This window comes from Asparagus officinalis, chromosome 7 (assembly GCF_001876935.1).
Source record: "Asparagus officinalis chromosome 7, Aspof.V1, whole genome shotgun sequence".
NCBI classification, from domain to species: domain Eukaryota; kingdom Viridiplantae; phylum Streptophyta; class Magnoliopsida; order Asparagales; family Asparagaceae; genus Asparagus; species Asparagus officinalis.
Window position 1 is genome coordinate 72,662,707 of NC_033800.1, and position 16,055 is coordinate 72,678,761.

General features: G+C 36.2%; 1 protein-coding gene across 1 annotated transcript in view; it reads right to left on the minus strand.

Annotated features, from left to right (window-relative positions):
* The window catches only part of LOC109849158 (ascorbate transporter, chloroplastic-like), a 24,269-nt gene extending 13,617 nt beyond the window's left edge, over window positions 1–10,652 (minus strand). Inside the window, exons 1-5 of the mRNA XM_020418973.1 lie at window positions 10,444–10,652; window positions 8,311–8,879; window positions 8,064–8,171; window positions 7,412–7,567; window positions 965–1,180 (exon numbers count right to left, since the gene is read on the minus strand). Of these exons, the coding sequence (XP_020274562.1) occupies window positions 965–1,180; window positions 7,412–7,567; window positions 8,064–8,171; window positions 8,311–8,879; window positions 10,444–10,498 (1,104 nt within the window). The 5' untranslated portion in view covers window positions 10,499–10,652. The remainder of the gene's footprint in view (window positions 1–964; window positions 1,181–7,411; window positions 7,568–8,063; window positions 8,172–8,310; window positions 8,880–10,443) is intronic.

Below are 16,055 nucleotides of genomic sequence, written 5' to 3' on the forward strand. Positions count from 1 at the left end.
CAATTGTATATAGGAGGATCTCATCCATAGAAATTGATAGATAAATGGCTTGCTCATGAGTGGTGAGAAAGAAACAAAAAGGATGCGACTGCATGTTGTATTCATCTTTCTCTCTCATTAGGGATCAGAACATCAATCCTTTTATCTCTCTGAAAAAGAACTATATCCTTTGTATCTCTTTAGGTATTTATTGCTGAAGAGGGCAGTTTTGGTTGGTTTATGATAAAATCTTCTGCTGAGATATTTTGTCCCTGAAGTTGATTAGCAGACTTTGGTGCTGAGTTCTCATTCATACATCCTTGGTATGTCAATTCCATCCAAATCTATTGGTTCCTTTTAGTTTCAGATCAGAAAATCTGATATTCAATCTCGTATGATGTATCCCTTCCCTTATTGCTCACTTTTACAGTTTACTGCAGCTTCCTGTGAATTTTGTTATCTTAGCTGAACCTGGAACGTTTGAAGAAGAATATGTGCATCTGATTTGCTACTTTATTGTGTAAACACCATCCTGGAAGGAGCGTTTCTTAATGGCCTTACCTTATGTCTCTTTTGATTAATTTAAGCCTCAGCCCTTTTTTTTTCTTTTTTTCTTTTTTTCTTTTTTTCTTTTTTTCTTGTGGGAAACTTTAAGCTTCTTGTTAGTTCTCATTTTCTTCAGTTTGGTACATAGCTCATGATAAATAATCTAACTGAAAATAATAATAATACAAATCTCAAGTTGATTGTACAACCTACTTAATAGAGTATCAAATAAATAAAAAACTATGAAACAAAATCATCGAGCTCTAGAGGTCATAGAATTATTCCCTTTCAATTACCTCACTAAGAGCACAATCTCCAATAAATTTTATTAAATCTAAAGAAGCTGTTGAAGAAAAATAACCATGAGCGGAAGAAAGTCTTGTCATCTTAGAATGATTATGCACGTCTATGCTTATTGGTAATTCAAGATAATGCTTACTTTTTTCTGCCAGAATGCAAACCAGACACTTCCAAGTGATCCGAAGGCATAGAAAACAGAAGGCCATCCAAATTTGTTTATTAACATTGGTGAAAAGGCCAAGCCTGTGACAGAACCGAGGTACATCCCGCTATATACTAAAGCAAGTGATCTGCTTCTTTCTGAAACTGGAATCCATTTTGAAAGTATGTTATTCATAGCAGGCATAGCAACACCCTGATGAGAGCAAAGCACCATCATTAGCTAAGAAATTTCTTCACTTTGGGAGCATCAAGTGAAGGAACAAAGAGTTCAAAAGAAGTTATATCTCGGAAGCTCTAAAAACGCCATGCTATGTAAATTACATTTTTAGCAATATAATCAACCAAGCCTTCCATGAACAAAGAAGGTTCAGTTAGTACACCTTTAATAGAAGAAGTATCCACATAGGGATGAACACTGTATATACATGAGACAATAACAGCTATCAGGAATGGGTATTAGAAAAATTGGTGTTCATGTAAGGAGCTTGCCAAAAAAAACTAACAAAATGAAAACGATTAAAATGCTGAACAGATGAAACCCCAGTAAACCATAGAAGTGAAATAATATAGGCCTTGAATTTTAGATTGAAGGAACCAATAAATATATAGTGTACTTGTAAAATTTCCAAGTTCAAGGAAAGAAACTATTTCCTAAAATGACAGAACGCAGATGCCACTAAATAAACCATGTCTGAGTTTTTTCACTCATTTTCTACTTGTCAGATGACCATTTTATCAGTTTATCCAAAAGCGTAGTTGATGGATAGTGGACTATAAAGTTAACAATGTATATCAAGCAAATTTATTCCCTAACACTTACCAATTACCACCACATGAGAACTTGGCCATATGAAAAAAACTTATATGTAACAGCAACGGGGACAAAGCAAAACACATATTTAATTGTCAACAACCAACGTGAAGCTTAAGACCTCTTGAAACCATTATTACTGTTAAATTAAGTATTGGGTATTGGGTTAATGAGCTGTAACCCGTAAATCGTAACCCTATTTGTATGGCTATATATATCTCTCTTATTATCTTAATAAAGAATGAATTTAGGGTTTTAATCTTTCTACATGGTATCAGAGCAAACCCTAACCCTAGCTACCACAAATTCTCACCGCCCCCTCCCCACCCCCTGCTGCCGGTTGCCCTTCCCCACTTTCCCTTTGCGTTCTGCTGCCCCCCTTTACCTTTGTGGCAAATGAAACCCTAGCTGTCTGTTTGTTGCTTGTTGTTGCCGCTGTTATTACAGTGTTGACTATTCCATTGACATTGTCTTAAAACTGATGAGAGAAAGGGTGTATATCTCACCTTGTTGAGATATTTTACTTCTATTCTTGTTTCCTTCGAGAAACGAGAATTTCACTTCTATTCTTGTTTCCTTCGAGAAACGAGAATATAGAGTTTGACTTGAGTCTTTGTGCAAACAAAATCCAGGGCTCTCTCCCTCAGGTGATATCGCCTCCGCGGCGTGAGGGCGTGACTACCTACTACTCTGTCTCTTATATTTTTCAGATCTGGTATATGTTCGGCTGTAATATCATCATCCTGCTCCTGATCTGCTCTTAGTTTATATTTCAAGAACGAATCTCTACTACTGCACTGTCTATTTGATTACTATCTGTCTACTATTGTTACGAAAAAATAACTACTATTTCAATGTCGGAAATCTCCTCATCTACTACTCCTTCTGTTGTTGCTGGTGAGACCTCTGCGCCCAAGGTAGTCTTGAGGACTACATTTAATTGAATGGTACAAACTATCTGTTCTGGGCACAAGCTTTCCGCATCTTCATTAGCACTCAGAGCAAACTCCCTCAACTTCTGGCATCTCCACCACCCACCTCAAATCCCACCTATAATTCATGGCTCTCATCTGATTATTGTGTTATGACTTAGCTTCTCAACAATATGAAAGCACAGATTAGTAGCAGCGTTATGTTTTTAACCACTGCGAAGGAGATGTGGGATAGCCTGAAGATTATGTACGGGAATGAGAAGAATGTTTCCCGAGTATTTGAGATTTATGAGTGACTGTTTGCGCTCAAACAAGGAGATAGGTCAGTTCCAGAATTCTTTGGTGAGTTGAAGGGACTGATAGACAAACTAGAGATGCATCAACCTGCAGTAGCTGATGCAGCGACGCTGTTAGGGTATCGCTATAATCTGGCAGTGTCCAAGTTTCTTTCTGGACTACACCCTAATTTACAGTCCTAGGTGAGGGGACAGATATTGGGTGGAGATATCATTCCCTCACTGACTGCTATATTCTCCAGAGTCATGCAAGTCTCTACTGGTGTTACTTCTGATACTACTGCACCGTCTCCAGCTATAATGGATCAGTCTGCCATGTTCTCTAGTCGAGGCAGAGGTCGCGATCGTGATCGTGGTCGTGATTCAGGGGGAGGACGTGGCTCCTTTGGTGGGAAACATGGTGAATCTGATAAAGGCTCACGTCAGGGTGGTCACTATGAGAGAACCAATCATATTTCTGAGAAGTGCTGGGAGAAGTTTGGTCGTTCTCAGTGGGCCCAGGTAGCTGACACCAAGTCGACTCGCTCGTCTATTTTTGCTACTACTTCTAGTGGTCTAGCTGTTACTGCTCCTACTGTTCAGATTTCTCAGGCAGATTATGAGAGGTTACGCCAGCTAGATCTCTTTCAGAATATTCATTCTGCTACTCATGTATCCTCTTCAGGTATGGATGCTTACATAGCTTCTTCACACAAACCCTGGGTACTAGATTCTAGAGCCTCATCTCATATGATAGGTATAAAGGATCACTTTGTATCTTTACGTCTTTCTGATAAGTTTCCCTCTATCCGCATTGCTGATGGTACTCTTTCTCAAGTTCGTGGTGATGGAGTAGTTCATGTTACTTTCTCTTTAAAACTAATTGATGTGTTATATGTTCCCAAATTCTCTGTTAGCCTATTATCCATTAGCAAGTTTACAAAACAAAATAACTGATGTGTTATATGTTCCCAAATTCTCTGTTAGCCTATTATCCATTAGCAAGTTTACAAAACAAAATAACTGTAAAGTCACATTCTTTCCATCTTATCATTAGCAAGTTTACAAAACAAAATAACTGTAAAGTCACATTCTTTCCATCTTATTGTGTTTTTCAGGATCTAGCAACTGGGATGACGATTGGTTCGGGACATGAGAGAAAAGGTATGTACTATTTGGACGATAGTGTACTAAAGGCTGGTCTTGTTGCATCACAGTCTGACTCTACTTTATTGTGGCACTGGCGTGTAGGTCATCCTTCACTATAAAAACTTAGATCGGTAGTTTCTGTTCAGCCATCTATTTCCTCTTTAGGTTATGAGTCGTGTGAACTGGGTAAGCATCATCATGCTACTTTTCAGAGTCGTGTCAATAAACGCAATAGCTTTGCTTTTGAGTTGGTTCATTCTGATGTCTAAGGTCCTTATCGTGTTCCCTCTATGCAAGGTTTTCAATATTTTATTATCTTTATTGATGATTTCTCTCGTATGACGTGACTTTATTTGTTAAAAGAGAGGTCACAGGTCTCGCACGTTATTAAACTCTTTTATAATGAAATAAAAACTTAGTTCTCTACTTCTGTTCGTATTCTTCGTACTGATAATGCTTTGAAATATATGAAAGGTAACGTTTCAAAATTTTATTCTCCTAATGCCATTATTCATCAGACTTTTTGCTCTCACACTTCAAAAAAAATGGAGTTACTGAGAGGAAGCATAGACATATTCTAGATGTTGCTAGAACACTGATGATATATATGAATATTCCAAAGTATTTGTGGTCTGATGTTGTTCTCACTGTTAGTTATTTGATTAATCGCATGCCTTCTTCTGTCCTTGATGGTTTAATACCATTCAATTGTCTTTATCCTAATAAAAAATAATTTTTTGTGATTCCTCGTGTCTTTAGTTCTACGTGTTTTGTTCAGGATTTAACAGCTGGTTTGGATAAGTTGTCTTCTAGATCCATCAAGTGTGTTTTTGTTGGATACTCTCGTACTCAAAAAGGGTATAGGTATTATCATCCGTCCACCAGGAAATATTTTGTGTCTGCTGATGTTAACTTTTTTGAGTCTGTCCCATATTTTTCCTCTAGTTTCACTACTATCGGTTATCCATAGGTACCACTACCTTCTTCTGTTCCTACTACTATTCCATTACCTGTTCATGTAGCTCCTACGTCAAAGCCTCTACTGACATACTCTCGCCGTCCAAAAATACATGCCCCTGACTCTGCTCTTGCTGAACCTTCATCTCCAGCTGTCGGTCCATTTCATGTTGAGACTTCTATTCCTTCTGACTTGGATATTCCTATTGCTCTTCGAAAAGGTAAACGATCTTGCACGAAATATCCTATCTTTCCTTTTGTCTCTTATGAACGTCTCAACCCATCTTTATGTCAGTTAGCCTTGTCCTTGTCCACTGTATTTATACCCAGATCACATGAGGAAACTATGTTAGTACCAGCTTGGAAGCAGGCTATGGATGAGGAAATGAGTGCACTGCTTTCTAGAGGGACTTGGGACTTGGTCTCTCTTCTTACTGGAACGACTGTGGTTGGTTGCAGATGGGTGTATACCTTGAAATATCGTCCCGATGGGTCTGTTGACCGATATAAAGCTCGTCTGGTTGCTAAAGGTTATACCCAGACATATGGCATCGACTATTTTAAAACATTTTCTCCCGTTACACGTCTCAACTCCATCAGAATACTTTTCTCTCTGGCTGTTAATATGGATTGGGCGATGCACGAACTAGATGTGAAGAATGCTTTCCTTTATGGTGATTTGGACGAGAAGGTTTATATGGAGCTAACCTCCTGGGTATGTTGCTCAGGGGGAGAATATTACCTGCAGGCTGAGGAAGGTCATCTATGGGTTAAAGCAGAGTTCTCGAGCTTGGTTTGATAAGTTCAGCAAGGTTATTTCTAGTGTTGGTTTCCAACGCTATCAGTCTGATCACTTTGTCTTTCTTCGACGCACAATAACTGGTTTAGTTATTTTAGCCGTATATGTTAATAATATTCTGCTGACTGGGAGTGACTCTGTTGTCTTAGCAGAGATTAAGGAGTATCTAAACTGTCATTTTGTCACTAAGGATATGGGAAAGCCAAAGTATTTTTTTGGGATTGAAGTTGCATATCAAAAGCATGGCCTGTTGTTGTCCCAAAGGAAGTATGTGCTAGATTTACTGTTGCATATCAAAAGCATGGCCTGTTGTTGTCCCAAAGGAAGTATGTGCTAGATTTACTAGAAGAAGCAGGTCTCTTGGAATGCAAACCTGCAAGCACTCCAATGGAGGCAAATGTTGATTTGTGACGTGATGATACCTCTCTACTAGATGATGTTGGATCGTATAGGAAACTGATTGGGAAGCTAATATATTTGACCGTTACCAGACCTGATTTTACCTTTACAGTAGGTGTACTGAGCAGATTTATGTACAAACCTAGAGAGGTTCATTAGACAACAGCTCTGAAGATTTTGGCATATGTCAAGAGTTGTCCTGGTAAGGGATTGCTATATAAGAAGTATGGGCATACTCACATTTCTGCTTTCTCTGATGTTGGCTACGCAGGAGACATGGGAGACAGAAAATTAACCTCAGGATTCTGTACTTTTGTTGGAGGTAATCTTGTGACTTGGAGAGGCAAGAAACAAGATGTAGTATCACGGTCTAGTGCAGAGGCTGAATATAGAGCAATAGCTCACACTGCTTGTGAGATGGTGTGGCTACGAAAGTTTATGACAGAACTTGGTTTTATTCAGCCTGGACCCATGCCAATGTATTGTGACAACCAGTCTGTTATTTATATTGTACAAAATCTTGTGTTTCATGAGAGGACAAAACATATTGAAGTTGACTGTAATTTTATCAGAGATGCTTGGGAGAAGAAGATAGTATCTCTCATATATACTCCATCCTCACAGTAACTTGCTGATATTCTTACCAATGCTACTTCTTCAAAGGTGTTGTCTACTATATGTGACAAGCTGGGCATGGTGGATATCTATGCTCCAGCTTGAGGGTGAGTGTTAAATTAAGTATTGGGTATTGGGTTAATGGGTTGTAACCCGTAAATCATAACCCTATTTGTATGCCTATATATATATATCTCTTATTATCTTAATAAAAAATGAATTTAGGGTTTTAATCTTTCTACAATTACCATAAGGTAATAGCTTATTTAAAAGTTTAAACCAATAGACGATGGATTTCAAGAAAATACTTAGGATTGCTGATAAAAGATAGAAAACATCATACGTTGGAAATGTTAAGAGCACATATATCCTAAAAGATAAGGTAGATGGTGCTCCATGGGAAGAGTGAAATCTTCTATTTTGCTGTAATATAGTCACTTAAAATAACATAATAAAAAACAAGAATACTATGCAGGAAGAAGCTAACCTCACCAATACCCATAAAAGCACGCATGATCAGCAAGAAAGGAAGTCCAAGCTTAGCAGCAATAGGTGTCAGAATAGTTGCAACTGACCACCAGATAACTCCAAACCCCAAAACCAGTTTGCCACCAACTCTATCTGCCCAGATACCTCCAACAATCTGCACTAAAAGATCAATATAAATAGCCAGGTTGAACATGTACAGCAGTATGATAAAAAATGATACTAACTTAGTAGACTGCAATAGCTTCATGGTAGAAACAGGGGTGGACAATCTTAGACAAGAGACAGCTTCCAACTTCTGAAAACATAGGGGTGACACCATGATCACTTTATAGATATGGGGAGGTTATTTGACAATAGGCCAAAATACAAGGCTTATCTGAAACTTTTTCAAGTATTAATTACAGTATCGTTTCCAGTCTTACATTGCTTCCACTGTCACAGAGAATAATAATATATGCTGCTAAAGGAAACTATGGGGAGTCATTATATATGTGATATTATAAATAATGAGTGAAAAAAAAGGCAGTAGCAAACATGAAGATTCATTGAGATTTGCAGTACAGAAACATCATTTCTCTAACGTTCTTGAAGAAAAGGACAATTATTCTAAAAATGAAATTATAAATAAAAGAAGAAAAATCTGGACAGACCTGAGTTAGCAAGTAACCCCAGAAGAAAGATGATTGTATCAGACCTACAGTCGCTGGATTCCAATTAAACTCTGTGGACATTGGGAGTATGGCAATGCTCATATTCACCTGAAGTCAGCACATTATATTTATCAATCAGGTTAAACCACAATAAAAAATCATGTTTGTATATTACACAGCATGATGGCGAGGAGATTGATAAAAAATAACTGGAAAGCAATCAAGCAGAATTTTAATACTGACGTACACGATCCATATTGCAGAGAAGAAATGCAAAGAAGCATAATAGTACAATCAACCAACGCTTAGGAAAATGCTGCTCCCACTGAAGAGCTTTTACATCTCTTCCAAGTAGAACTGCCTCATTAGGTACTTCTGAAGAATTTACCGAATCCAACTGTGACCCTGTGATTTCATATGGCTCTGAATTGAAGTCAACATGAGTCCTGGTTCCAAGATGATATTCTGTTTTATCGCGTAAGTTATCTGATAGGCCAAGACTATCCAACTTTCTTGGCCTTAACCACCCACTGCTTTGAGAATCTGAAGAAAGAAAGCTTACTATTTTTGTAACAGATCTTTGCTTGACAGTATCAGCACTTACACTGCCATTAGAAAAGTTCCCCCAGGAATTAGAATAAAGCCTTTCGATCTCTCCAAAGAATTTCAGTCTCTTTTTAGTAACTCTATCTATTGCTGAATTAGGTTGAAGTCGAAAAATGGCCTGCCTGACAAAATAAGGATGTCTTCTTGTAATAGAACATAAATAGAGTTCTCTATTGTATGATGAAGACCCCTCTGCTTGATATTTTTTGCCTGTAAACCCAATAACCTTTCAACTTATAAGCAAAAGGAAACAATATTTAAACCAATGACCACACGTGTTAGTAAAATAATAATAATAATCTCTAACATGCATGTGTAAAATTTCCATGACATCAAATTCTTCAAAGGAAAATACTAATCTCAAGCCACCACCATTCCTGGAGCATTTGGTGATCAATGCTCGCATATGACCAGTGTTACTCCTAAACCCTGGATTTTTTATCCAGTTCTCGTGAGTCTTTTTGCGCTGTTTCCAACTTGGATCAATAGAACCACCAACTCCAGAACTAAAGGAATATGAGATGACAAACAATAAATTGATTCTGTAACCTATTCCAGTTTATTTTACATCATTATCACTACTTAGTTTTCCTTATAATTATTTTGCAGTTTTCAAGACTCAAGGTATAAACTTTAAATCTTGGGCTTTGAACTTTGATTGTTTACTTTAATTAGAGTCGTCATCAGCTTTTTTAAGTAACACAGTTGCTTTCTAAATTATGCATGAGTACGACCTTAGGGGTTTATAAATATTTTAAAAACTGAAACTCTAGTAGTATCTAATACTAGATCTTGGGCTTTGAACTTTGATTGTTTACTTTAATTAGTATCTTACTATTCACTTTTGCGCCCCCAAATATAGAATAGTGACCCCAAGTATACCCTGACCTATTATCTACCCAACTAAGCCTGACATTTCATTTTGTGCAACGCTCAATTGAGGTGATGTAACCCTTCGCCATATGATACCACACATATCACGAATGGTAAACCTATTTCTGACCTTTTGGGTGATATAAGAAAATGGGATTTTACATAAAATTACTATCTGTGATAGGCAGCATTAACAGGGCACTTCAGTCTTTCTGACTCAGAATCTAGGAAACTTCGGAAGTTCCAAGACAATTAAGTACAACAACACTATAACAATTTCACAATTTCATTACAATAGCTTTTGTATACAGAAGATAGCATTAGTCTGTATAGGATAAATGCTGCTCTTACCATCGCTGAACACACATTTACAGGCACTTCAACAAATATATTGGCTATTAGGCATCAGACATTTTGAAGGGTCCATGTGTCCAACACTTCACAGAATCCCGAGAACTGACGCCCTCATGAATGTATCACTCGAGAGTTGGACCCTTAATTGTACTATTTCGAAGAGAGAGAAAAATCCCCTCATTAATGGAACAAGATGGCAGCTGTCCCCTTTTGACTAAGAAAACTTTAGGTAAGCAATGTCCTAGGTTTTCTTTAAGAACTTAACAGGATTGTTATTTATGTATTGAGAAAAGTGGTAAGGGTTTAGTCCCAAATTTGCTAGTAACATCATCGGAGCTATGCCAAGATTAAAGTTCCCCGCTTTGATCAAATTCAGAAAACCTAATTCCTCATATTAACAATTGTTGCAACTGATGCCCCTAATTAACCAAGTTACTAACATTATTCACTTAACAAGACTTCCAATTGTCTTTGCCAAATTCTACTAGAGATTAATGTCAACTTCTAAAAGAACAAAAGAGAGAACATTTTCATATCAAATTCGAACCTGTAGCAAGAAAAGAGCCGAAGCTTCTGCTCGAAATCACAGCTCCTGTAGCCATTGAAGAACCTCAATCCTTCCCAAACCCGAGAACAATTAAAAAAAATTCAACACAAACCCTAGAATTTGAAGCTAGGGTTTCATCGTGTAGGAGGAAGAAGAAGAGGATAGAACTGAGGATTTTTCTTGAGCACACATGGGACTGTCTCTTTGCTCTCTCCCCAAAAGCGGGAAAAATCTTGGATCACTCACTGAAATTAACGGTTCCGATATAGACACGTGGATATTGGAGTTTATTGGGATCGTTGGATCTGTGAGCTTTTTCTGGTTTCGGTGGTCCCGCGTTTGCACTAGAGTGTCCATTCGTTTGGAGGCGATTAAGGACTGATCCTGACCGTTGGATTGGGGGCCCTACGGGGAATTCTGTGGTCCTTTTCAGCGATGCGACGGTAGTATTGATGGCTGCTGTAGCAAGAGATACTATTGGGCCTTTTGGGGTAATAGATGGGCTTTAATCGTTGCCGTTCTCCCTTTAGGCCCAATTGTGGGAGGAAGAAAATCCTACAGAAGAACCAATTCAGAAAATCGTCAGGACGTCGTCTCAGGATGAGTTTTGTTTGGGATGGATTCCCATAGCTGTAGGAAATGCATTTTCAATTATAAAAAAAAAAAAAAATCTATTTTTATGAGTTTCCTGGGCTTCCCTTGTAAAAGAGCTTTTTATGTTTGGTTGGCGTTGAAATTGAGTAGAGGAAATAGGTTTTCATCATTTCTGCTATTTGTTTCACAAAATTAAAGTGGGAAACTGTGATATTTTAATTCTCAATTAATGGTTTTCCATCCCATTTCCAAGCTTAGAGCACCAAAATAGGTTTTCCCGTAGCCGTGATGTGGCACAATGTTTTACCCTTATTTTCCCTAAATCATTTTACGAACCAATCTATACATATAGCTGTACTACTTATAAAAGAGAATACATATGTCAAAACTTTTGATTGTCTTGCCCTCCAATGAAAGTTTTTGACAACAATGCTCCTTTATAAATTAAGTTAAATCAAAGAAAATAATCAATAAATATTCTTTATCACAACTACCCTCAAACAACCATGCGTATTCCACCCCTTCCGGCCCGGCCCGGCCCGGCCTCGGCCCGGGAACCCGGGCCAAGTTCGGGCTCCGGGCCGGGCCCGGGTCGGCTTTTTGGTGCCCGGCCCGGAATAGTGAATTTTTTTATTTTTTTTATTTTTTTATATGTATTATATATGTATAATATATGTATATATAAATATATGTAATATGTATAATATATGTATATATAATATATTTTTATATATGTATAATATATGTATATGTAATATATTTCTATATAAGTATAATATGTCATATGTGTGTATATATATACTCTCTCTTAGTATATAAGTATATATAAGTATACTCTCTCTTATATAAGTAAATATATGTATAAGTATATATAAGTATACTTTCTCTTATATAAGTATATACAATAATACTCTCTCTTATATATGTATAATGTATGTATGTATGTATATACTCTCTCTCTTAGTATATATGTATATATAAGTATACTCACTCTTATATATGTATACTCTCTCTTATATAAGTATATATAAGTATACACTCTCTTATATATGTATAATATATTATATATGTGTGTATATATATATACTAATATACTCTCTCTCTTAGTATATATGTATATATAAGTATACTCTCTCTTATATATGTATACTCCCTATTATATAAGTATACTCTTTTATATATGTGTGTGTGTGTATACTCTCTCTCTTAGTATATAAGTATAGTATATTACAACGGTTACTTCTTCCCCATTGGCCCAACGGGCAACGGCTACTTATGCGATTCTATCTCTCTCAAGTTATAACTTATAAATATATACAATATATTTACATATAATATATGTATATATAATATATAGTTACATAATAATTTGTAAGTATATAATAATACATAATTATATAAAATATAATAATATTAAACTAACTTTTAGCAATTTTTTATCAAAAAAAAGAAAAGAAAAGAAATTTAAAAAAACCTAGTTGGGATGTACTTATCTATTGTGATGCGATGAATTCCAAAATAAATTTATACTTGTAATTTGTAAATAATTTATTAATTATTAATAAAGAATTTATTTTTATAATTTTTTATTTATAATTTATGTCATTTTAAGTGATTAATAAAATTATTATTTTTTATTAATTTTTTTTTTATAATTTAAATAAAAATAAAAAAATTTGATAAAAAATTTTAAAAAAAAACCGGGCCGGCCCGGGTCCGACTCTGGTTTTGCCCGGCCCGGGCCCGGATTTTCGGGCCGGGCCGGCCCGGGCCGGATGGACAGGCCTACTCCCCCCCCCACCAACCACATTTAAGTTACTCAATTACTTGCAAAAGATGAAATTATTACTTTAGGAGCATGTAAGGGAGGAGAATACCAAGAGAAATTGGATGTATTACTTTCTCTCTCTATATTTCTTTCTTTACATTTAATACTTCTTTTCTTCTTCTTTTCAGACTTACAATCTGATGATTCATTTGTTGGTCTTTGTAAGGTGTTGTTGATAAAGAATAAGGAGGACGCGAATGAGGAGGTGATCGTGGCCAGAGACGGCGACGGTACTACGGATCCCTCAACTAAATCCTCATCTGCGGGCGTAATTCTAATTTTCAGTTCATCCACGCATCTTGTTTTTTTAGGGATTTAGGGTTTGAATTCGTCTCTAATTAGCAATTATGTTTGAGATTGAAGTATAAGTACACGAATTGCGATGGTTCCAGTGATTTCTTCTCGAACTAGAATTTATCTAGTATTTGACAAGTCCTACCTATATTCACTGTGAGTTTCACTAGAATTAGCTAATGAGTTTGTTCTAACTGTGATTGATTCTGTGGACAAAGTATAACATTTATTTGTTAATAAGTTGTGATCTTTACTTCATACGGTAAACTCTATTTATTTATTATGAAAAGAGACATTTTATTGAGTTTGAATTTCATCACAATCTTGAGAACAATATTATGATTTACTTAAAGCCATACTATTAAGTTTTAGCCCTAATGTAGAACATAAAGATTTTTTTTTGGTTCATTTTTGGTTCTGTAATACTTGTATTTTTTAAGATTGTTTTTAGACATTAACCTTTTGCTTTGATGGTTTAGACTTTGACAATATTACTTTTATATAATTTAAATAAAAAAGTTTCATGCTTGTTTAGTAGAATAAAAGTAGTTAAGTAGTGTTATGGCAGCATCCCTAAAAGTTAAGGAGGTTTAGTGGAATAAAATAGTTTTTTCTTCTTCTTTTTTTGGTTGGGGGTTATCTGCAAAATCCCAAAAAGTTCAATGGGGTTCTGAAATTAACCCCTCTTTATTTCCAATAAACCTTTTAGTTTCTAGAGTGTAATATATATATATATACATACAGAGATTAATGGGTATCTTTGTCAAGGAGGGGATTTCCCTCCTTGACGCCTATGTGGCACAATCCCTACCAACTCATGACGCTTATGTGGCACAATCTCTATCATTCTCATAAAGTAGGAGAGAGAATGTGAGTTGGTAGGGATTGTGCCACATAGGTGTCAAGAAGAAAAATCCCCTCCTTGACATAGGACACTCATTAATCTCATATATATATATATATATATATATATATATATATTATATTATATATATATAGTATTAGAGAGTAGACGAGAGAGAGCAGAGGGAGAGTGGCTGATTTATGTCAACTTTAAGTGGAATGTCACCAAACTTTCTAGCCGCTCATAATATATCATAATATATATATAATATATATATATATTATATATGATATACTATATACTTATATATATATATATATAATATAATATATTTATATACCTCTCATATTCTTTCATGGATCCCTAGGCAACATCAATGTGCCTAAAAAGGTTTTGGTAGATAAATTTTTGCTATCCACTTAAGTTAATCACAAGTTTTGCCGTATATATAAATATAGGTTGTGTGTGTGTGTGTGTGTGTATACTCTATATATATGAGGAAACTGGGGAAGCCCTGGGGCAGCGCTCCCCCCATGTGAGCCTTGAAGGGTATTGAAAAATAGTCGCGCCTTCTTAAAAATGCTCTCCTTCTCTCTTCGTCTCTCTCTTCTTCTCTCTCTCTCTCTTTTCTTCTCTCTCTTCTCTCTCTCTCTCTCTCGCCCCCCCCCCAACCCCTTACATCCCTCTGAAAAAATCTCTTCTCTCTCTCTCTCTCTCTCTCTCTCATGCACCCAAACCCCTTCACATCCCAACTTGCCTTGACCCTAACTCTCTCTGCTCTCTCATCTAACTCTCTCTCTCTCGCCTCTCTCTCTTCTCTCTCTCCCTCTCTCTCTCTCGACCCCCAATACCCCCTCGCGCACCAACTCTCTCTCCCTCTCCAACTATCTCGCTCTCGAACTCTCTCGAGCTCTCTCTCTCTCTCGATCCACGAGCCAACTCCGTGAGCCAACTCTGACGAATCTAACACAGGTAAAATCTCGATCTCTCTTTAACGATGGGTCTCTCGAATAATTTCCCATTTTTTGTCCTTTGATTAAAGATTTGAATCTTGAGCCCTAGCCCGATGTATTTCTTTTAATTGCCCCAACATTGTTATGGAATTGAGAGAGGACCTAGAATCGGTTTTTTAAAATATATTGCTTGTTTTTCGGTTTAATCTAACTCAATTCCAATTTGAACTAAATGTAGAATTCTTAAGAGGTTTTGTGATTACTAAACTTTGCATCAATTAGAAATAGTTTTCGAGTCCTCTCTCAGCTCACAGATAAAGATTCCAATGTCTTATTGGGTAGATAAGTTGGACATGGTTAGAGAATGATAATAGGTTGGTGGCTGGCTTAAGCCACCTAAATCCAGCCCTAAAAAATGCCCGGTTGCAGCTTCCCCGTCTAAAAAACAAAGTAAAGGTAGGACTCTAAATCTAAGTCTATTAGATGTTCAATTATGAGAAGCTATCTAGTTCATTTGGAAGCCCTTTGAAGGTCCCTCTTTGCAAACCAACCCAGTTTTCATTTATTAGCTAGCTAACCCAAAGGTCCACGCAATCGTCTTACTATTCGTAGAGTCTCTTTATATATTTGGAGTTGAGTGGGAAAAAAGAATGTTGTTATATCTGTCTTTTTAGAGTTTGGTGATATTTCTTGTATATATTTTGTTGACATGTGATATTTGGAAATTTAGTTGAGATGAGTATCTGGAAATTTAGTTTGATTTCTTTACGCAATAATTAGCATTTAGAATTTGGGATCAGTTAGGATTTTTGTCAATTTCATGTTCAACTTATTTGTGCTTGTTGAAATTTTGTAACTTTCTAGTTTTATGGTAACTTTCTAGCTTTAATACTTCTTGTTTTTTCTTGAAATGAATTTTTAACCCTATTTCAGAGAATGTCCATTCTTTTAATATTATTGCGCTTATGGCATTTTTTTAATTTTTTTCTTCCTTGCATTTGTTTTACAGCTAATAAATTTAACTAGTGTAGTGTTCAAAATGGGAGAATCAAGTGCTGTTGGAAGTGAAATTGCGGCCAATACTGAAAATGCTTCTAAA